Source organism: Trachurus japonicus, chromosome 3, assembly GCF_045865225.1.
Source record: "Trachurus japonicus isolate A0001 chromosome 3, Traja_1.0".
NCBI lineage: Eukaryota > Metazoa > Chordata > Actinopteri > Carangiformes > Carangidae > Trachurus > Trachurus japonicus.
The window spans coordinates 24,948,195-24,971,999 of record NC_140909.1 but is presented as its reverse complement, the minus strand read 5'-3'; the positions used below and the strand labels follow the sequence as shown (position 1 = coordinate 24,971,999).

At 41.2% G+C, this 23,805-nt stretch overlaps 1 protein-coding gene across 1 annotated transcript in view; it reads right to left on the bottom strand.

Annotated features, from left to right (window-relative positions):
* LOC146990018 (neural-cadherin) overlaps positions 1-23,805 on the bottom strand; it is a 325,636-nt gene that overhangs the window by 22,616 nt on the left and 279,215 nt on the right. Inside the window, exons 34-35 of the mRNA XM_085767491.1 lie at positions 11,694-11,874; positions 2,915-3,159 (exon numbers count right to left, since the gene is read on the bottom strand). Of these exons, the coding sequence (XP_085623617.1) occupies positions 2,915-3,159; positions 11,694-11,874 (426 nt within the window). The remainder of the gene's footprint in view (positions 1-2,914; positions 3,160-11,693; positions 11,875-23,805) is intronic.

Below are 23,805 nucleotides of genomic sequence, written 5' to 3'. Positions count from 1 at the left end.
GGCTGGAGGAAGTGCACTACAGCACTGCTGCAGAAGTGGATAAAGTCTTGACCTGCAATTCCCCTGAGACTTTCTGATCTTTCAGTGACTATACTGACTATACTGCTTAATCCAGTCAGTCCAATACTGACTTTAACAGCATAATACAGTTCATTTAAAAAAGGAACATATAAGTATATAAGGACATATAATGTTAGTAAATAGTCTCATTTAAGCAGGTGTTTATAGGCTTCAAAATAACTTCTATACAGAAAGCACCAAGATTCAAATGCATCTGCCTGAAGTCTCATGAAGAGTCACCTCTGGAGAATCGACTGGACACAGTTTAAAAAGGCACAAAACTGTGTACATAAGGTCACATGATTCACAGACAAAAGCAATAGACCTCTGACACTAGGCAAAGACCAAGCCAGGACTATATGACCACTCCAAGGTTTGATTTTGCAGTGCAGTGCAGTGGCCTCAATAATAGTGTGAATTGAACAAAATTGGAGCTTAAGACTCTCCTCCTCCTAGAGCTGAGCCAAACTGAGCCAACCAAGTGCCCTGGTCAGGAAGGTACCCAAAAACTCAAAAACGGAAGAAACCGAAACTTAAGAAGTATCTTCAGAGATGGGTGACCATCTCAGCAGCACTCCATCAATCAATACAGAGTGCGCACAGACTGTGACTTGAGTGACACCTATCAGCATCACAGGAGTAGCTGTAGGAACTTCTCTGACTGTGCTCTGAGTGTCCAGGCTGTAGCCCAGACTAAAACCCCATAAATGATCTGTAGAGAGACTTGGTAGTTCATAGATGCTTCCTGTTAAATCAGATGGAGCTTGAGAGGATCTGCTGGGAAGAATGGGATAAAGTGCTCAAATCTTGCAGCTGTAACTGATCCAAACTGAACCAAAGAGGCTTCTACAAAGTACTGATTTAATAGTCCAAATACTTTTGTAAATGAGAGATGAAATATGCTGCCTTTATCCGACGACACCGTCGCCTCTTGTCGGACACAGTCGGCAGAAAGGAAGCTGTGTGTTTCAACACAGCCTCGACCACTGCCGACTACACAGCAGCCTGTACGTTCCGCGTTTGCGCAAGATGCAATAAGTGTCCTTAACATCAGGTGGCGCTAGTAAAGGTACTTTATTAGTCACATATACAGCTAGTACAGTGAAATTCTTTCTCTGCATTTAACCCAGCGGCCACGGTGCAGCGCCCGGGGACCAACTCCAGATTATGAGCCAGTGCCTTTGGTCAGGGGCACTGACTGGAGGATTAACCTAGCCGACATGTTTTTAGTGGTGGAGGAAACCCACGCAGACACGGGGAGAACATGCAAACTCCACACAGAAAGGCCCTGGGCGGCCCGGGATTCGAACCCAGGACCTTCTTGCTGTGAGGCAACAGTGCTAACAACTGTGCCACCGTGTGCCAGTAATCCGAAACATGAAAACAGGAAATGATGGAAAGGAGAAACCATAGAGATTAAAAACAATTAGCACACACATTAGCTTCTTATTCATTTGTCCACCAGTGTAATCAGCTGCTCCTCCAGTGCTTCACTCCACGTAGCCATGGCTTCCAGAATTATACTAAAAAGCGATGCAAAGACGAAGTGTAGTTTGTCTCTGCCTCATCTCTGTTTATATGAGTGGTTTGTTTACTATCGTCACTTCTGCCTCTCCCACACACCGCAATGATTCGCTAGGGCACCGCCAATCTGAATGGTCATAGCTAGCACACAGCCAATCAGAGCATCCGACGGCTCTAATCTCAGACCACTGACGCTCGCTGACTGTGCATGTCAAATCAGGCCAGACGGCGCCCGACGGCTTCCACGCGTTCCCGACAGAGCTGAACACACCGAACAGACGCGTACCCGACCTCGTCCGACTCTCGCCGACCGTCTCAGACGGCCGACGGTCGGGTCGGTGTGTTCCAGCCTTAACATTACCCACCAATAGGACGAATCGCCTTGTTGTTTACAACTACTTCCGGGTAGAAAACCAGCATTCGAACAATAGTGACGGACAAGAGTTTCGCTGTATCTACTTTTTCATGTCACTATATCGCCGTTTAGACTAATCTGATGTTTGTTAAATCTATAAAACCAATGATTGGACAAACATTACTATTTACGTGTGCACATTTTTGTAATTAGTCATGGTTATCAGAGATTAGCCGGGCTAACGGTTAGCTACCTGTTTAACTTTAATAACTCAGTGACTCAATAAACAGTCCATGAAAAAATATTTTCTCCTGCGGATATCTGAGTTACAACATGATTGAGCTAATTGGAGTAGTTTCATGTCGTGTCCGACAACGGGAGGGTTTTAATCTATGGTTTTAACAGCTGACGTCCTGGTGTTAGCTTAGCTACCGCCGTTAGCCTAGCTACCGCCGTCAGCTGTCCCTGTCAGCTGCAGCCACTGATGCTTTCTAGACACCGTGATTCCCCCAAACTGAATAAATACAACACATAGCAACACAAAACACACACACACACACACAGAAATAGTAATGTTTCTTCAATCATTTCAGAGTTGTCTAAACGGTGATAGGGCATGAAAAATAAGATATATATTGCTAAACTCTCGTTCGTTACTATTGATCTCATTCAAATTACGTGCTGGTTTTCTACCCGGAAGTAGAATGTAAACAACAAGGCGATTCGTTCTATAAGTGCAACAAGATTCTGGGGATCAAATACGGAAATTTGTATTGAGTCGGGTGATGGAGCCATTTCTAATCCTGAATCAGTGAGTTCCCTATTTGCGTTATGCTTCTCTAGCATGTTTTTCATAGATAACAGCAGGAAACTGTCACCAAGTCAACACACACACCCACAAACACACACAACAAAATAACTTATAATTATTTTCTCATTACTGTGTGTGTAACATGCAATAGATGCAATACCTACCTAATAAGGCCATGAAGCAGATACAGATTGCAAAGAGAGAGCTGAAGCTCAGGCCCACGTCCTCTCTGTAGATGGCCAGTGGCGTCTCACAGTGGCGTCCCCTGTAACCCTCTGGGCAGTGGCAGGTGAATTTGGAGGGTGACTGAGCCACACAGGTTCCCCGGTGACAAGGCCGTGTAGCACAGAGAGTGTAGACACAGGACTTTCTCGACCCGTTCACACGGATCATATGGCCGGGAGGACATCTGTGAAGAAGGGTTGGACAGGGACAACAGGGAGACAAAAAAAGAGAGCCATAAATTACATGTAGATTAAGATAACTGGGATGCACATGGCACCAGATCTGATTAGATCAATGTGCTATAATGCCTCTGAGGGACTGTGTCATTACAGAGGCAGTTACAGATGCATCATGGGAGAAAAATAGCATGTAAATGAAAACAGAGCAACAAAGGGGATAAAGCAAATCATCTTGAACAGTGAAAGCCTTGGAAGATACAGCGAGGATATGCATGAGTCTACAGGATAAAGAAACATGTGATTTAGCAATGTTTATGACCGTTTCCCACACTGAAAAACATCAATTACTGCCCTTTAATCAATGGCCTCACACAGATGCACACCTCAATAGAGAATGAATCGGAGGGGTTGAAAACGCTGACTGTGGCAGTGGCAGTAACTGGGAGGATTTTATGCAGACAGGGGCACATTTTCTGCCTCACTTCAGAAAGCACCACTATAATTAAAAGCTCATTTGGGTGTAACAGCTCAAACAAACATTTTATGAGCCCATTAATTCAGCATCCCATTCGGTGTGTATAGAGCAGCTCCAGGCTGTACATTTTGATGACATCAGAGATGAGTCTTGCCTCTGGTCTCTGGAGATTTGTTCATGCTTATAAATATTGACTCAACTTTACTATGAAACAGCAATGTTAAATTGAAAATGGCACAGTAATTTATCCCATAATTGTTCCTCTTCCGCCATAAAACTAATCCAGATAAGAGACTAAAAGGTTCCTTCCTGCATCTTCTGCTAAACTGTCTTGTGTAATACGTTCATCTTTGTTCATATTTCAAAGGTTGGGTGGGTGGGCAAGCATCTAACTTCACAGTTGCATGACTTGTCTCACAGTAGTCCACTAGACATTTCTTATTTTTGACTGTAATCTTCTCCTAGTCTTCGGTGTAACCTGTGTCACTCAGATTTTTGCTTACTGGTGGTTTTTGCAGTGCAAGGTTTGAATGGTGTCCACCGTCATGTGTGTCATGTTTTACCAGCATGTGAACACGGATGCACATACACCGATTGGAGCATTGATGGCTTGTTGTGGTGTCACTGTGCCATCAAAAGTGTAGGATCACAGCTTACTGTGATCGATGTATAATAAGGTTACAACAAATAAATGATGTCATAAATTGCAGCATTGTGCACAATACAGTGCATTGAACTAATTAAGATCTCATCAGAACAGATTTCTGTCATTTACGTAAACCACTTGGAAATCTAATTTCACTCTTTAATAATAACAATCAGCTTATTTAAAAAAAAAGGGTTTCAATCAAGCTTGGCTTCAATACAGTTAAGATGATGGGCTGGGTCAGGTTTAGAGAGAATGTGCACAGGTTCAGGTCGGGTCGGGCCGGAGTTTGTGGGCTCTGATCGAAGCTCTACCATGCATTCCCAAAACCAATAAATTCTACTCCTGCAGTTGTTGTGTGCATTGTGTCAGGTTTCATTGGGGTTTCTTTTAATTGACAAGGCCCATTGATTTGAGTGTTCATTTTTAATTCAGGTCAACTATTAGTTTCATCTACATTTCCTTTCCATCCATTATCTATACAATTGTCCATTGTCTATACCGCTTACAGTATAGGGTTGTGGGAGACTGGAGCCAATCCCAGCAGCATATAGGCAAGGGCGGGTAACAGGTCACTAATCTATTGCAAGGCTGACTTATAGAGATAAATATTGCACTCACATTTACATCTATGGGCGATTTAGAGTCGCCAACAACCCAATGTGCATTATTTTGGACTGTGTGAGGAACCTGGAGAACCTGAAAAGAACCCAAGCAAACACACTGGAAGCACGCAAACTACACCCCGAAACAACCCTGGCTTGGGAATCGAACCCAGAACCTTCTCATCTGTTTACTGCCGTACCACCATGCTGCCCCTTTGCATAGCAACTTGAGTGAGTAGTGACGCAAATTGCCAAAACATGATATGCAACTACTCGCTGCTCGGCTAAGAAAAACTTGAAGTAAATAGTCTCGTCAGCAAAAATGCAAAATATACTATAGTTTATTTGTAGCTATAGTAAGAGGTTAAACCTTGTTGAAACACTTGCTCACAGTTTCCCCCCCTATTAGGGGGCAGCGGAACAAACTGTAAACACAGCACTGACAGATTATCACCATATAACTAAAGCTGCTGAGGCAAATGTGCTTGTAAACAGTTGGCTGTGTGCTGAACACATGCGGCACACACATTAGAATTCACTTGGAGTTGTGTTTCTGGCCAACCTGCCGACAAACATAAGTCCATTCTCATTTTGTCTAATTTCAACACCTCCACCAACTCCTGAGAAAAATACCTGGCACTTAAGCTGCTAAACGCTCCACTATGTTCAGCAGCTAGTGGCTAACTTTGTTTGATGCTGTCAGTGTTGGTCAGGCAGTGTGCAGCGGGTTTATCACAGGTTTTTCTTTTTTCTTTCTTTTTTTGCTCTGAAAAACAGCTCCTTGCTGCTGGTAATGGGGTTGATGAACGTGTAGAGACTGAAAGTGGTGTGCCAGAAGAGAACACACTGTAAAATTGTAAAAATTTCCTTCTCTCTATCTGCAGCAGGACTGATTTTAGGGTTTCACTGATTGCTTTTACAGCAGCTTTTCAGCACATCCATTCCAACAAGAGTCTTCGTCTAGTGATTTCAGATCAACCCCGAGACTCATTGCAGTTTTACTTTAGCCGTAACAGCCAATATAAATTCTTCTTACTGCTGTTGTAAATGTCAAATCTTGACAATACAATGTGAGGAAAAACACACCTTCTGTAACAGCTTGACGCACGTTTAAAAATATAATTAACTGTGTGTGGGATTAATGCCATAACAAAAGCTCAGCGGTCAGTATTTATTATGCCTGGTTGGAGTCTAATAAGTAGGTGTTAAATACAGGACACCTGTCACTGAACTGAATTTCCTGCTCTCTCTCACCATTGCCTGTCATTAGATATCACTGGAATAAGTGTGATGATTGTCTAGATGAGGATGCACTGTACATGCTTACAGTAATTAGTGAAAGGTGTGGTCATGTGGGAGTTTCAAAAGGCTTTTAATTTTAACTAATGGTTAGAGAAGTAACTAAAAACAAAATTGTCCCTGTAGGACTGAGGCCGTCCTCTGCAGAGGTAGTAAACCTGCCGGAAGGACGACCATCTCAGCAGCAACCCATCAATCAGGCCTTCTCACTGCAGACGCTGGGCTATTATAGCCACTCTTGAAGAAAGGGCATATGACAGCCCACTTGGTGTTTGTCAAATGGCTTTCAAAGGCCCCACCAGAGCATGAGGAAAACGATTCTCTGCTCAGATGAGACAAAAATGTAACCTTCTGTGCAGTGCTCCAAACATTGTGTCTGGCAGAATGCAGGCATTTTCAGTCACCTAACTAGTACCCTCCTGATGGTGAAGCACAAAGGTGGCAGCATCATGCTATTGGGTGGGAGCCGGAGGGGGGCTTTCTTGAGACAGCTGTGATGGTTTACCTTTCAGAACAGCAGTGACCTAACAAAAAGCCAAGGAATTACTGGAGTGGCTTCATGGGAAGTGAAGCCATGAATGTGAGCAACTGCGTATGAGTTATGAGTTGCGAGCCTTGAGTAGAAGAACTATTAGCACTATGCATGTCATTATTATTTGACTGTGTCTCCTGAGAGTGATCAAACACTCATAGTTGGAGGACTTACTGCCCACACTTACTGCACACTGATCGTCTTCCAAGGTTCATGTCAAGCACTGAAAAGATGAAAAGGCCAACGAGTAAAAAGGGGTTGGGATGGGGATGGTGTGTGTTTATGTGTGCAAGTGGTATATGTGTGTCAGCAGCACAGGGTTAAAAAAGCTGAGCACGAGTCAGCAAGATAAGTGCCATACAAAGCAAGAAATGGAGAGACAGTGCAAGAGTGAGAGCCATTGTGAAAAACAAAACAAGAAAAAAAATAGGCTGGTGGATAGATGATGTGGGTGAGTGGATCAGAGGAGTAGAAAAGCGGGGAAGGCAAATTAAAAGCTGGGAGGCTGCAGAGACTGAATGGAGGCTGATGTTTCCAGTGGCAGAAAAACTGCTGAGATTAGTGAATGTGGCTAAGAGCACTCGGCTTTTGATTCAGTTGGTGCCACAGGAGAGGGGCTGTTAGTTTGCAGCCGCATTTCATTGCCCGACATTTCCCATTTCCTGCTGACAAACAAACCCTCATACAGAGAAGTCATTTTAGCAGTGCATGTGAAATGTTGATCAAGCAAAAGTGTGAATCCCATCAGGGTCAAAGGGCTGTGAAAATAATTAATTTTCACCTCCAACATTTTAGCTGCTTAGCCTAGTGACGGAGCAGGTGGGTTTCGCTGCCTCATTCATTTTTATCTTTTAAAAAACAGAGATGTTGCTGCTGCTGAAAACACCGGCTCCGATGGGGTTTCAACTTTTGAAAATCCCTCTGAAGCCACATTTAGACTCACAAAATAATGGGAAAAAAAGGAGGTCAAAAGTTGATCCTGGGTCCAACTTTTGCCGCAGTCTACTCTAACGTCAGTCACTGAGGCACTGCATTAGCCGGTCTTGTTTATCTCCCAAATACTGTGGCAGAGAAGAAAGAAAATGGTTGTTGCTGTAGTTACCACCCACCACAGCTGCACAATCACCCAACAAAGAGTGTAACCTGCTGCCTCCGTGTCATTATGTTTGATAAGCCTTAAAACTTTACTCCCTCACTTGTCCAGTATTTCATCCAGTAAAGTGCAGCACACATGCACACAGCACAGCCTGTAACATCTAATGGCTTCGACCACACTGGAAGACTTAGAGGAGACTTTTAAAGTCTGGCACACCCATCACATCTGAAGACAAAGTCAAAGAGGTTTTAGTCTTGTGCTTTCAGATTTTGTAAAGACTGGGGATCTTGCAGGGTCACTATTTACAACTTGTGACTTGAGTCCGACCCCTTTCGAGATTTTTTTCCCACCGTGCTCCCAGCGGACATTTATCAGAAGAAAAAAAAGTTTTTGCTCTTTGAAATTATACATTTTACTTGTTGTTATCATTATTAATATATTAATGTTGTTATTGTTACTATTATTATTATGATTACTGCAATTTGCCCCTGAGCTAACTAACTGATATTGATGATTTTTCTGTTTTAATTTGAAATTATTTCCTAATGCATTTTATATCACTTCAGTCTGCAGCTTCCAGGTTGGTGCCAGGAAAGTGGACGTCCTGTTATTGTACATTTTTGATACAATAATCTTGTTTTTTGTTTTCATGTGTTTCAGTAAATCACATTATTATTTTTGTGTGTTTTGGATTTTTTAACCTTGTATTGTGTGATTTCAATCTTTTTTAGTTCTTTATCTGGTAACCACTGTATGGAAGATAATGGACATCTAAATAAGGAAAAGCTGAAAAAAACACATTTTGCCCAAATTCCCAAAATGCAACGCAGTGACCAATTCAAATGAATGTGTGATGTCACATTATGCACTGACTGACTCTCCATCAGCTCAGCACTGAGCTGATGTTGACTTCACCTGACACTGAGCCCATGACTAAGAAGTTAACAGAGAGTTCACTTGCTAATTTGTTTTTCAAAGATATCATATTCAAAAGACGACAAAATGAAAACATCATGAGTGATGACCGGTGTGGCACTTAAAGCTTGCCTGGCACTTCACATTTTTGTAATTTCAGCCTGCGGCAAGCAAGAGCAGCAAGACGGTATGGACACTAATTAATTTAGGTTTTGTACAGTATGTACTCCATGATCCACAGCTCAAAAAATATAGCTAACAAGGCAATCAAGAAGAAAAAGGTGGACTAACATGAGCAGGCCAGCTGCCCCATTCAGCTGAGACAGTCAATCTATCTTCTATCTAGACTGATTGTCCTTAAACTTTGGGGTGAGTAAGATTCCTTTGAGCTCCTGCACAATCAACAGAAGACAGCTTAAAGAGACACAGCAGTAATTTACTGCTGATTTACTCCTATAAAGTTGTGCCCCTATAAAGGCAGGATAAAATATAATACTTAAAACTGGTGTTGCAGAGGACTCCCTTGACTGGACTAAAAATGTGGGATCCTACTCATCCTATGATGCAACTCCATAGAAAAACTGGGTTAGACCTTAGTAAACGCCCATGGCTTGAAAAACTGCACATCCCTAGTTTTTTTGTTAGAAGTTTGTTGTTTCCAAGCCAAACCCAGACTTCAGAGCATTTACTCCAGAGCCAAAAAAACATTATACCTCAGTTTTCAGAGGCTTTGAGTCACTTCTCATGACAAGTAAACTGATCCTTGTGTAAAATCTGTGTTTTACTGTCTGAAGCCCTTTCCAGAAATGGAATATACATAACAGTCCTGGTTTCATCTATCTTGTCTGTCAGCTGTAATGTGACTTACACGTTCATCCAGACATGATAGAAAAGTACTGCATGCTGGCAAGTGGGAGCAGAGATAGAGTGAAAGACAGCAAAAGACAAAGAGAGAGAGAGAGAGCAATGGAGAGAAAGAGAAAGCAATTCAAAAAAATCCTCAATGCTGAGCTCATTTTTCACTCACTTGACATTTTTGTTCTTTTTTTTTATCAAAGGGGAACTAAAAAATGTTATGACAGCTGGGATGAAGACGTTTTCTTTTTGTTCTCTCATAGGCTGGATCAGTGATGTAACTTTTGAGCTTAAGTTTTAATTAATGACCATTGTCGTGATCGCGTGGTAGCGCCACCGTCCTCAGCTTCTCACACTGACTGAACTCATTAATATCTTGTGTGATCAGTTTTATGATTTAATGTTATTATAGGGGCTGTGCTCTGTTTCATGACACCCAGCACTGAGGAAACACTGCACGATAGAACCTTTAAGTGGGACTCATGTCGACATTTGTTTATTCATATACAGCTGAGACATGATAGAGGCTGGTTTTCAATCTTCTCTGCTCTAGATGCCCTCAATTCAGACTTATGCAACACAGACAGAAGTGTAAAAGAATGAATAACTGGTCAGAGCTGGTGACACTGGTGTCTTGACATTGGCTAAGGCTGGCTGGACCGCATACAATGAAAATTCTGTTTTTATGACTGCAGCCTTGTCAAAAAAAAAATCCCCAAATACATAAATTAAAGACGAAAACTGAGCTATGATTTCAGCTGTGTTTAAATATTTACAATATTTAAATGACAACTCAGAAAAAAAGTTAGAAAAGACAGAATAACTTTCTTATTTTGTTTCTCACACAGCTCACAGCCCCCCGTCTGGGACCAGCAAAAGTTTTCAATCACTGTTTTCCTCAAAAAGTGACTGGGGATTTTATTAATCTGGACCCCAGAAGGAAAAACGCCTTCATCTGAGACAGGCATCTTACAGACACATGTCTTTCTTTGTAATTCCCATTGTTTATCATGTAAATTTGGTCATTCCAGTATTTCAGAACAAAGCGTCCTTTTCAGTAGCTCCTTTTTGCCATGCTAAAGTTACTGTGTTAATTGTTAATATAAACTGGATGCATCATGTAGCAGTTTTACATATGAAGTGGAAAAAAAACTGCTGTGCTGATGAAGTCTTGTATCCAGTTGTTGGCATTCCTTTTGTTGTCCACATCTGCTAGTTTCTTTAACAGTTAGAGATGACTTTTTTCTCTTCCCTATCTTACGTCTACAGTGGTTATTCCCCTGTGAAGCAAGGCTCCATATATTGGAGGAGTTGCTCTACTTGCCCCGCAGCTCCTGAGCAGTCAGGAAACCATGGACAACCGTGTGACTGCCTGTAATAAGAGGTGCAGCGCCTCCCCCGAGGGTTTGCATCGATGCATTGTCCAGTCAGATACCCAGTCTTGTTTGAAAAAATGTCTCTCAATCTACGGACAAATGAAAACATAAGGCAACCCTGCAGGCCCACCCCGCTCCCCTTGAAGGAGGAAACGCCAATGGGAAATCTCCAACCTAGTCACATGGGACTCAGCTGACCAGTTTTGGAAAAAAGATCACTCAGTCACTCAGTCAGTCACTCAGTTACGGTTATTCGTAATTGTAGGGCTGGCCCCACTGTTGCAGGGCATCCAAAATGACTCAAATTGCCTTAACATTTCTTACAAAAAGTACATTTCTACTACGCTAACCCAAACTTCTGTTTGTGCCGTACATCCAGTGGATGGTTAACAGTTGCCACTGTTTCCTGCTGACAGCCCATCATCCTTATACACGCAAATGCTTTTTGAGCAACAGCAGCTACAGATAAAGACAAAGGACTATTCTTTTTTCTTTTGTATATGTAATTTTCCTGGGTCAGGACCATGGTTATTTCAAAACACACTTCTGTGGCTATAAACAAAAATAATACCAAGGTCAAAAATTAGGCTAGTGAAAAATTGCTTCAGAGGTAGAGTGAGTAGGTTTCAATGTATGTGTCCTCATGCCTTTTTGTTGAGTGTGTACATGGAACACATCACAGTGTGAACGTGCAATCCTGTTAAGTCACATTTGGTATGTACACATTGTTATGTGTGTACCTGCATTCGTGCACTCTCCACAGGTCAACACAGGTGAATGGGGGGCTGCATTGGTTCCTTTTGCAAGAGTCAGATGAGCACCCCAGGGATAGGCCTTGTACGCTGACCTGGGAAACCCCATCTCGTGGCTGGCTGTCCAGTGGTATATAGCGACCATTGAGGCGTAAGTCCCTCATGCAGCCTGCAAGAAGAAAAATGGAAAACAGAGTTTGTTGGAACAAGAAATACACTGTTATCTACATTCCCCTGCACAGACACAAAATTTAATTATACAGAGCCTCATGTACCCAGTGAGCAAATCAACAACATGTCCTTGATATATTACTAGTTCCATTTCTAACACTTGCAGCATATTCACTGTGTTTTTTAAGACCCAGACTGCTCTGTCATATTCAGTGCTACCAAAGTTTTAGCTAAATATCTCTTTTAGTGGGAACAGAGGAGCAGTGATATTCTTGTTGTAAAGTGTTTATTGCAGCAACTTAAAGTGCCACTCGTACTCAGAGCCGGCCCTCCCTATAAGCGAACTAAGCAGCTGCTTAGGGCCCCGCAGCCACTAGGGGGCCCCCAAACTTTGCTCAATCATTTGTCTAACCGTCTCTGACAAAGTGTAACCCTTGACCCAACTGGCAACAATGACCGTGACACGCATACGTAAACGTAACGCAGACTGTGGCCGTTGTCCGGTAACGAGCGCGCACCACCCCTTCCCCTTCTCTCCCCCCTGGCCCCCTCCCACCCTCACTCACTGAGATCGCGATTTGCGAGGAGGTGATTAGCTTTTGGACAGCGACGATGTCCAAAAGGATATATCCGTCAGGTGCGGAAAATAGGAAAAAGAAGGTCAAGGATGAAAAAAAAACAAGGACAAGGTAAGGCTAATTAATGTTATGTTTACTAGATGTACGTTTAGCCGAAAAACATGTCGGTGCTTCTGTGTTAGCTCACTTAGCTGGCTAGCTGCTACATACCAGCCTGCTGCAGTTAACATGTCCTGGCTGATTTTAAGGTCTGTTTACAGTGAAAAGATAACAGCTGTTTTCCTGTGAGGGGATAAAGGATCAATCACCCATTTATTAATGGCTGTCATGTTGCCACATCCTCATCCCCTGTGGCTGGTTCCAGTCATACAGTTGGTAAGTTTCTTGTTTGTTGCCACAATATGTTTATCTCTGTTGGAAAATTAAATTGTGTGTAAAGTGGCTAAAAAATTCTACTAATCTTCTCCACAGCTCCAATGGTTACTGCTGATGATGCTGCTGACCAACCAACATCCTCTATCTTCTTCTCAACTGAAGTTTTGTTTTAAGGGTTCTAGAATTTAGCTGTACAGATAATTTAAAGAAAATAAATCTGTTCAAACTGTAATCTTTTGTAGAATCTTTTATCTTTCTGCTACATCAAAAGTACTGCCGGTTTGGAGCCACCTATTGCCATTCACAATATTAACATTAACATTCAGACAAAAACAAAGTAGAAGAAAAAATGACAAGTGCAATTAGACAGCTTTAAGTGTTTAGACTCTAATTAGTAATGAAATATCTGCTCGCCATCATGTTGATAGAGGTACAATAAAATATGCAAGGGTTGCATACGGTAGCTGGTTTTATGAATATGTGATGATACACTGTGAGGCAGGGCCCCCAATTTTATCCTGCTTAGGGCCCCCAGATGTACAGGGCCGGCCCTGCTCGTACTGTTCTGATGTACACCTACAAAAGAGATATGCATCCGTGTGTGATACTGTATGCTTGGCGCACTGATATCTGTGCTGTTTACATATTGCACTGCTTTACTGACTCACTCATCAAAGAGGAGTAACTTTTTCTGAGAGGCTGTTTGCACAATGCTGCACTTGGAAAACACAGTCTTCAACCAGAGATACATTGCAAATAGAGGCAAAGCGTTTTAACGGAAACCAACCCTACTGAGTCTGTATCCTACATACTGTAGAAAGAAATCTCCTGTTACTACAATTTGATATCACTTTTTGCAATAATGTTCACTAAGGTAAGCAAAATCACACGTCTGTCCAATGTAAACATCACACTATACCATATTTAAATGGATGGACTTGCTGATTTACCTTTGAACAACCAAACTCGCCATAGTTCAGTCAGTGGATTATGATGTGAATGAAGAATATTGATATTTTGTGTCTCTGCTCTGACCTTGTCAGTCCAAACAATGAGGCAGTGAGTTCAGCATTAGCAAGGAAAAGGGGAGCGCAGTGCAACCAGTTGAATGTTGAATTTAAATTGATGAATTTGTCGCTCTTATCATTTAATTGTCTCTGGTGGCTTCTATTGTTTTCCCTTCTTAATCTCAGTGTTGCAATTGATATTTGTTACCCTTGCTGTCATTGTCGCTCTTCTCTTGTACTGCTTGTTTTTATTTTATTTTTGACTCTTGGTGATGACGCTGTGTTTGATCATATTATTACTTCTTCTGCTTTCAAAAGAAAAGTTTCAATAAAATAATAATATTAACTAGAAAATTTCCTCTCGGGAAATTTTGAATGGGCCGCGGGGCTACTGCCGATTTTGCCATCTCTGTCAACATGGGAATCAAACCCACGATCTTAAGCGCAAGACAGAGCTGATCAGACAGACACATGATCATCTTTCTATAAGCACTGATATGGAGGAGCTGTAACCACATTAGGTTACCTGTGTGTGTGTGTGTGTGTGTGTGTGTGTGTGTGTGTGTGTGTGTGTGTGTGTGTGTGTGTGTGTGTGTGTGTGTGTGTGTGTGTGTGTGTGACACCAACAAGGTTTAACTTTAAAACCAGATGAAATCATGGTTTAAGTTTAAATTCTGTTGCACGTTAACTGTGTTTTAATCACATGGAGGTGTGTGTGTGTTTGTGTGTGTGTGTGTGTGTGTGACTGTAATCACATGAAGCTGGCTCTAGAGTCTGTGTGTGTGTGACTGACTTGACACATAGTTAGTTAGTAGCTGCATCCTGTGTCAGTCTGATTTAGCTGTGTCTGTGTTTATAAACATTTAAACGAGCGCCAGGTGGATTGTTTATGAAGTTAACGAGCTCTGGCCTGAGGATCAAAGAGGTTACCATGGCGATAGGGGCCCCCGCAGGCTGAGACAGACAGAAACGTGGAGAAACAGAGCCATTTTCTGCCTCTAAACCGGTCTCACAATTAGGCCTAGCATGAGAAAACGGTAACTCCTATCAGAACAAAACACAGATCAACGTTGCTCTAAGGACTTACTGAAAATTTCGGTACGATTTGGTGTTTCTACAGTAAGTATTTTGGCGACGCTGGCAGTTTTAAAACATCAGGCCGTTCTGCTCCTCTCAGAAAATATTTGTATTGGACTCAATGAGGAGCAGAGACAGACGTGGCCGCACACAGAGGCTGATTCTGTCAATTCTGTAAGTCTCTCTGATATTTTGAGCACATGACATGAGAGATAACAAGTTTGTCTTACAAATTCTGAAAAAATTATTTCTGTAGAGTGTAAATTGTGGCCGTGGTCACAGTTTATCCAGAAAAAATACAGAATGTTTCTTCACTCTCTCCCACTCTAACCGATGATGTCACGCACTCTGACACGAACATTCTGTCCAATACACACCCATTATAATCTCATAATTTCTCCAAAAATGATCATGGTCATTGATCAGGGATTGATCAAAAACTATATGACCTATCAAAACGTGGAGTAATACGACAATACACAAGACTTGTGTCTACTGTTTAAAGTTTAAATGGAGTCTCTAGGTGAAAGTATGCCTGAGCAGTAGACGTTTGTTAAACTCCAATGATTGGTCTTTTTTTCCCGCCCGTCCCATTGACTTACATGCAAAAATTTTGCGCAGTAAATCGCGACTTACGTCGCGAAATATTCGTACACTGTTGAGAAAAGTAATAGCACAGCGATCCCGATCAAGCCGCACGTTTTGATATATAATATGTCCTGCAACTCTTCGAGTTGCAGGACTAGTAGCGGACCGAAAGTCGGCCGGAAGTGGAAAAATAACTAGAAAAAGCATTTCCAAGAATGGAAATGGTGTGACTGCTGATAGCAACTGAACGCTGTTGCAGAATTAGCAAATAGTGCAAGCAGTGATCACCATACAAATGTTTGACCAAGGTCGGAATCGAACCCACAGCCTCATGGTCATTAGACTTCCACTCTGCCTCTAGGCCACAGTGCACACACAGTTGCAGAGACTGTTGTCTGTTAATGATCTGCACACTGTCAACATCAAGAAAGCTTGAGAGTCAAGCTTGAATGACTTAGAATGAAAATTTCTGTGAATTTCAGGCTGAGAGCAGCAGTTTCAACATGAAGCAAGTTATCAGAAGTCAACAGAGGACGACTGGGAAAATAATTCACTATAATTGTTGAGGCAAGATTTGAACCAGCAATCTTCAGGTCTCCAGACCAGCAAGCTAACCACTAGGCTACAGACAGAGACACTACGTGAAGGGTAAAGAAAACCTTTGATAAGAGGATCACTGGCTTCTGCTTAAAAAAAAAAGTAAGGAATCGAACCCATGACCTCATGATCAATAAACCTTTACTCTGCCACTTCGCCACAGAGAGCACAGACATAAGCATGTTGCCATTGTAATGTGATGATGTGCTGCAAACGGTGGCAGAAGCAATTAATGCGTCTCTTAACGAACACCTGTAACCAACTGGACTACAGACAGAGTTGTGGAGAACTCTCAGCATTGGGCTGAATGAGAGCAGAGAGCTCCCTGGCTGCATTTAAAAAATATTTTAAATTATTATCTAAGTCTCTTTGCATTTTTGACCAGAATTTTAGCCAGAAGACAAGTGTGGCTACAAAACTGGAGAAAATAATTTGTCTAGAGTTTAATTTGCAGAAAAAGTTAAATATTTTAAAAAGTATAAATAGTTAAAAAGAGAAAAGTAATGCCGATAAAGTTCAAAAAAAGCTGCACGTTTTGATATATGAATTGTTGAAATAGCACAACACCTAACACACTAACCATATGGCCACAAAGAACCTGAGTTACAATGAGCTTTATACTATGAGGAATCAAAGACTGTCCAATGACAGCTGAATAATTGGAATCAAAAGTCAAGCAATGATGTGAAATGACTGAGGCAGGAATTGAACCCATGACCATATGATCACTAAACCTTTACTCTGCCACTCGGCTACAGAGAGCACACTGCTTTCAAGACTGTTGTCATTCATTGTAATGTGATGATGTGCTGCAAACTGGTACGAGTAATCAAGGAGATAACAAACACCTGTAACCAATTGAAGGCGGGGGAGGAGAGCAGAATTCAACATAACATAATAAGAGTCCTTCCCTTGGATTCGAACCAGTGACCTTAGGGTTGGCAGGCAGTTACCCTACCCCCTACACTACAGTGGAGTTGTGAAGAAGAGAGGTTGAGACTTTGATGAATGTGAGATTTTTTGTGAAAAAGTTAAATATTTGAAAAAGTATAAATAGTTAAAAAGAGAAAAGTAATGCCGATAAAGTTCAAAAAAAGCTGCACGTTTTGATATATGAATTGTTGAAATAGCACAAAGTATGAAGGACTAGAAGAAGACCGTAAAAAGGCGGAAGAAAATGGCCAAACAGAAGAACAATAGTGTGACTGCTTCAGCAGTCACACTAATAATAACTAGAAAAAGCATTTCCAAGAATGGAAATGGTGTGACTGCTGATAGCAACTGAACGCTGTTGCAGAATTAGCAAATAGTGCAAGCAGTGATCACCATACAAATGTTTGACCAAGGTTGGAATCGAACCCACAACCTCATGGTCATTAGACTTCCACTCTGCCTCTAGGCCACAGTGCACACTCGGTTGCAGAGACTGTTGTCTGTTAATGATCTTCACACTGTCAACATCAAGAAAGCTTGAGAGTCAAGCTTGAATGACTTAGAATGAAAATTTCTGTGAATTTCAGGCTGAGAGCAGCAGTTTCAACATGAAGCAAGTTATCAGAAGTCAACAGAGGACGACTGGGAAAATAATTCACTATAATTGTTGTTGAGGCAAGAATTGAACCAGCAACCTTCAGGTCTCCAGACCAGCAAGCTAACCACTAGGCTACAGACAGAGACAGTATGTGAGGGGTAAAGAAAACCTTTGATAAGAGGATCACTGGCTTCTGCTTAAAAAAAAAAGTAAGGAATTGAACCCATGACCTCATGATCAATAAACCTTTACTCTGCCACTTCGCCACAGAGAGCACAGACATAAGCATGTTGCCATTGTAATGTGATGATGTGCTGCAAACGGTGGCAGAAGCAATTAATGCGTCTCTTAACGAACACTTGTAACCAATTGAGGGTGGGGGAGGGGAGCAGAATTCAACATCACATAACAAGATTGCTCAGCCTGGATTCGAACTAGTGACCTTGGGGTTGGCAAACGGCCACCTTACCAACTGGACTACAGACAGAGTTTTGGAGAACTCTCAGCATTGGGCTGAATGAGAGCAGAGAGCTCCCTGGCTGCATTTAAAAAATATTTAAAATTATTATCTGAGTCTCTTTGCATTTTTGACCAGAATTTTAGCCAGAAGACAAGTGTGGCTACAAAACTGGAGAAAATAATTTGTCTAGAGTTTAATTTGCAGAAAAAGTTAAATATTTTAAAAAAGTATAAATAGTTAAAAAGAGAAAAGTAATGCCGATAAAGTTCAAAAAAAGCTGCACGTTTTGATATATGAATTGTTGAAATAGCACAACACCTAACACACTAACCATATGGCCACAGAGAACCTGAGTTACAATGAGCTTTATACTATGAGGAATCAAAGACTGTCCAATGACAGCTGAATAATTGGAATCAAAAGTCAAGCAATGATGTGAAATGACTGAGGCAGGAATCGAACCCATGACCATATGATCACTAAACCTTTACTCTGCCACTCGGCTACAGAGAGCACACTGCTGTCAAGACTGTTGTCATTCATTGTAATGTGATGATGTGCTGCAAACTGGTATGAGTAATCAAGGAGATAACAAACACCTGTAACCAATTGAAGGCGGGGGAGGAGAGCAGAATTCAACATAACATAACAAGAGTTCTTCCCTTGGATTCGAACCAGTGACCTTGGGGTTGGCAGGCAGTTACACTAACCCCTACACTAGAGTGGAGTTGTGGTGAAGAGAGGTTGAGACTTTGATGAATGTGAGATTTTTCAATGATTCTTAAAATAAAGAGAAATTAGTATAGATTAGCCACACCAAGCAAGAAGAGGACTTTTTTGTGACCTGTGACTATTTTTTGGTGAATTAAAATGAATTAAAAAGCACTTAACAGCAAGTTACAAAGTTCAGCTCCTTCCCCTGCTGCTGTGAAAAAAATACATTGAGCTGAATGAGAGCAGAGAGCTCCCTGGCTGCATTTAAAAAATATTTAAAATTATTATCTAAGTCTCTTTGCATTTTTGACCAGAATTTTAGCCAGAAGACAAGTGTGGCTACAAAACTGGAGAAAATAATTTGTCTAGAGTTTAATTTGTGGCCGTGCTGACAGTTTAGCCAGAAAAACTCTAGAATGTTTTTTTGCCTCTCTCCACTCTGACACCACTCTGGCTCTGCTCGTTAGACGCAACACACACACATTATAAAGCTGAAAAAAATCAGAGAAAGTTAAACATTTTAAAAAGTATAAAGAGTTAAAAAGAGAAAAGTAATGCCGATAAAGTCCAGAAAAAGCTGCACGTTTTGATATATGAATTGTTGAAATAGCACAAAGTATGAAGGACTAGAAGAAGACCGTAAAAAGGCGGAAGAAAATGGCCAAACAGAAGAACAATAGTGTGACTGCTTCAGCAGTCACACTAACTAGAAAAAGCATTTCCAAGAATGGAAATGGTGTGACTGCTGATAGCAACTGAACGCTGTTGCAGAATTAGCAAATAGCGCAAGCAATGATCACCATACAAATGTTTGACCAAGGTCAGAATCGAACCCACATCCTCATGGTCATTAGACTTCCACTCTGCCTCTAGGCCACAGTGCACACACAGTTGCAGAGACTGTTGTCTGTTAATGATCTGCACACTGTCAACATCAAGAAAGCTTGAGAGTCAAGCTTGAATGACTTAGAATGAAAATGTCTGTGAATTTCAGGCTGAGCACTAACCATATGGCCACAGAGAACCTGAGTTACAATGAGCTTTATACTATGAGGAATCAAAGACTGTCCAATGACAGCTGAATAATTGGAATCAAAAGTCAAGCAATGAAGTGAAAAGTCTGAGGCAGGAATCAAACCCATGACCATATGATCACTAAACCTTTACTCTGCCACTCGGCTACAGAGAGCACACTGCTTTCAAAACTGTTGTCATTCATTGTAATGTGATGATGTGCTGCAAACTGGTATGAGTAATCAAGGAGATAACAAACACCTGTAACCAATTGAAGGCGGGGGAGGAGAGCAGAATTCAACATAACATAACAAGAGTTCTTCCCTTGGATTCGAACCAGTGACCTTAGGGTTGGCAAACGGCCACCCTAACCCCTACACTACAGTGGAGTTGTGAAGAGGAGAGGTTGAGACTTTGATGAATGTGAGATTTTTTGTTTTTTGTATTTTTTATACTACAAGTAAGAAGAGGACTTTTTTGTGACCTGTGACTATTTTTTGGTGAATTAAAATGAATTAAAAAGCACTTAACGGCAAGTTACAAAGTTGAGCTCCTTCTCCTGCTGATGTGAAAAAAATGCATTGAGCTGAATGGGAGCAGAGAGCTCCCTGGCTGCATTTAAAAAATATTTTAAATTATTATCTAAGTCTCTTTGCATTTTTGACCAGAATTTTAGCCAGAAGACAAGTGTGGCTACAAAACTGGAGAAAATAATTTGTCTAGAGTTTAATTTGTGGCCGTGCTGACAGTTTAGCCAGAAAAACTCTAGAATGTTTTTTTGCCTCTCTCCACTCTGACACCACTCTGGCTCTGCTCGTTAGACGCAACACACACACATTATAAAGCTGAAAAAAATCAGAAAAAGTTAAATATTTTAAAAAGTATAAAGAGTTAAAAAGAGAAAAGTAATGCCGATAAAGTTCAAAAAAAGCTGCACGTTTTGATATATGAATTGTTGAAATAGCACAAAGTATGAAGGACTAGAAGAAGACCGTAAAAAGGCGGAAGAAAATGGCCAAACAGAAGAACAATAGTGTGACTGCTTCAGCAGTCACACTAATAATAAGAAGAAAAAATCCACACAATAACAGTAGTGCCCGGGCTTCGCCCGGGCACTGGTCCCTGCAGCTATTTCATAGCTGTTGGGACCAGTGCCCGGTGCGATTGCCCGCGGCCCTAATAATAATAAAAACAGAACAAAACAAAAGCCTTCAGATGTATCGCTTGATATATGAGAGAATATGAGTGGAGCTGAAGACTCAAATTGATGTCTGAACTAGACAACATCATTTGTGTGAGCTTAAAATATCTAAGCAAACAAAAATCCACATCCACATCAGTGTGCTCACTTGAGATTTTAAATAAATGATACCAAAAAACACTTTAGACAGTCTACCTGATCTTTTTATATTCTACTTGATCTTCTGGTAAAGGGGCTTTAATAATGTTGCTATGTGTTAAAAAATAAAAGCTGAACTACAATACATTGTGCTGATTTGAATCCTTTAAAATTTCTAAATAAAAACTAGAATGAATGAAAGAAACACTAAATGAAACCAGCACACACATCATACATCCTTGTTTACTATATGTGTCAGGACCCTGATCTTAACCAACACCGGGCCCAACCACAACCCCGACCCTCTCTGGAGTTGAACTTTAAAACCAAGTCTTTACCTTCAATAAGCCATTTAAAGGTGTGTTGAAGTTGTCCGACCCCACAAATATACCGCTTAGCAAGCCCACGTACACACGCACGCACACACGCATGCTGCACATTCCCTGCCATCATCTATCACGTCTGCCTCTTTTGAAGGGAAATGCTTTTAAAGTCCATTTAATAAACACATGCATTGTCTTTTACTGCCTGGGGCACAGCTGTCTACACCCCTCACTGTCTCACTGTCTAACTCCAGGGAGCTCTCTCTCTCTCTCTCACTTTATATCTGTGTCTCTCTTAAGTTCTGACCTCTCCCTCTCTCTATTATCATACAGTGCTCTGCCTTTTTTTATAGTTTCTTTGTATCCTCTTCCAAACTCTGTCTGTCTGAGTCTTTTAACTGCTCCGGGCAGCACTAACGTTCACATGTGCAACGTCTCCTCTCTCTCATTCATACAACAACCCACTCAACATTTACCATATATTTTATACACTATGATTCATTTCACTCCCATAAATTAAATCAACTTAGCATGTTTGGTTGAATAATTATTTCAGACTTACTCTCATTTGCAGCCTCAGCCTCAAAACAAACCATCAATCAGTGAGTTATGCCCTTTGTGTTGGTTTATTCACAGGAGAGAGTGGAGTTGTTTCGTAGTATTATGGTAGTGATATTATTCCACATATAGCAGTTTGAAATATAGTTTAGAAAGTAAGCTTATTCATTCTGTTCAGTAAAAATGAAGCTAAAGCCAGGATGATAAATGTATCTTAGCTGACCAGGAACCTGCAGAGTTCCTGGGTTTTGCTTACTGGTGGTGTAGTATTGCATTTGGGACTGAGCAACAAAGTTAACTGCAATCAGTGTGGACAGTGAAGGAGTCCTCCAGTCCAGACAACTGTCTGGAAGCTTTAACAAAACTGTCAACGATACATTTTGGAGGGACCAATCCGTCAAACCTTAAAAAAGAGACCATCCTCAGTGAGTGCCCCCGAACAACACATTTCATTCACATGATAAAGCCCTGTCACTGCCATGGCGAGTATGAGAGAGGCCAAAAGAAACAACAACAACAAAATGAAGAATAGAAGACGATGGTAGCCAAGCCATTCATGAAGCTGTGTTATTGTGTTTGCTTGCTTTTTGCGGCGGAGGAAGATGTCAGCAACAAATGGAATACTGAGGCTGAGGTGAGTGTCTCCATCATCCAGACGACAATGTGGGAACACAGACAAGACTGGTGGGTGAGGATACAGATAAAAGCCCAGTGTCAGACCTTCACATGCAACATCAGAGTTTTAGATGAGGGCTACCAATAATATCATTTACACATTTCTACTATTATATTAACTGACTCTTACATACGTATATGATATGGCATTTATGGTAGTAATTTATGACAACTAACATAAATCAATAAAAACTACTAAATATATAAAATGAATATTCTTCAAAATCATAATGCATGGTCTCTGCACTATAGAAAAAATACTGTCAACCTTACGACATTATGCACAGGGGTATGTACTGTAAAGGTATAGTGTTTTAAATACTGATTTAAAATTTGCCATAGAGTTCAGATCAGCCTGCGTGGACTTCAACATGCCCACATGAACACACAAGGACACATAAACACATTGAGAGAACATATCGCTAACACACACCCACACATCTCTCTTTGACGCATACACACACATTTTGACAAGTATTCCCTTTACTCGCCTGTCTCCTTGTGCACCTAGCTGGGGGCTGGCCATCATCCCAACAATAAAGATGCATTTGGGTGAATTAGCCATTAAACTGTCATATCAATCATTCATCAACACATAAAACATCAAAATACTCCCTAGAAATTGTATGAATATATAAAGAGGAACTATTTCTGGTAGCACTTTTCAAGTGGGATACCATCTCCTATGTCCTGACTGACACACAACTCCCTTTTTTACTTTACCCTGTGACATGTTAAAGGCTCTCCCCATACACATGCTGGTTAAGATGAGACCATATGTGGCCTGTGAAAGCAGCTTATTATGAACCACAGTTACATTTTTTTTGTTAGGCGACCTCTGATAGCTGTAATAATTATAGCAGGAGTAATGGAGGTTGTGGAGTACAAAAAGAAGCAAAGTCCATATAAGAAGAAGGTGAGCTGGATGGAAACAACCACTGTTCATTTTCCATGAAATCAACATTGCTTCTTTCATCCGTGGAAGTTCTTGTGGTATTTGTTATATGTTATAACCTGATGATGAAGGTTCCCTTCTGAAGGCTTTCATTCATACAGTGATCGTCTCCTATTGTTGCCATGATGATGAAGGTCC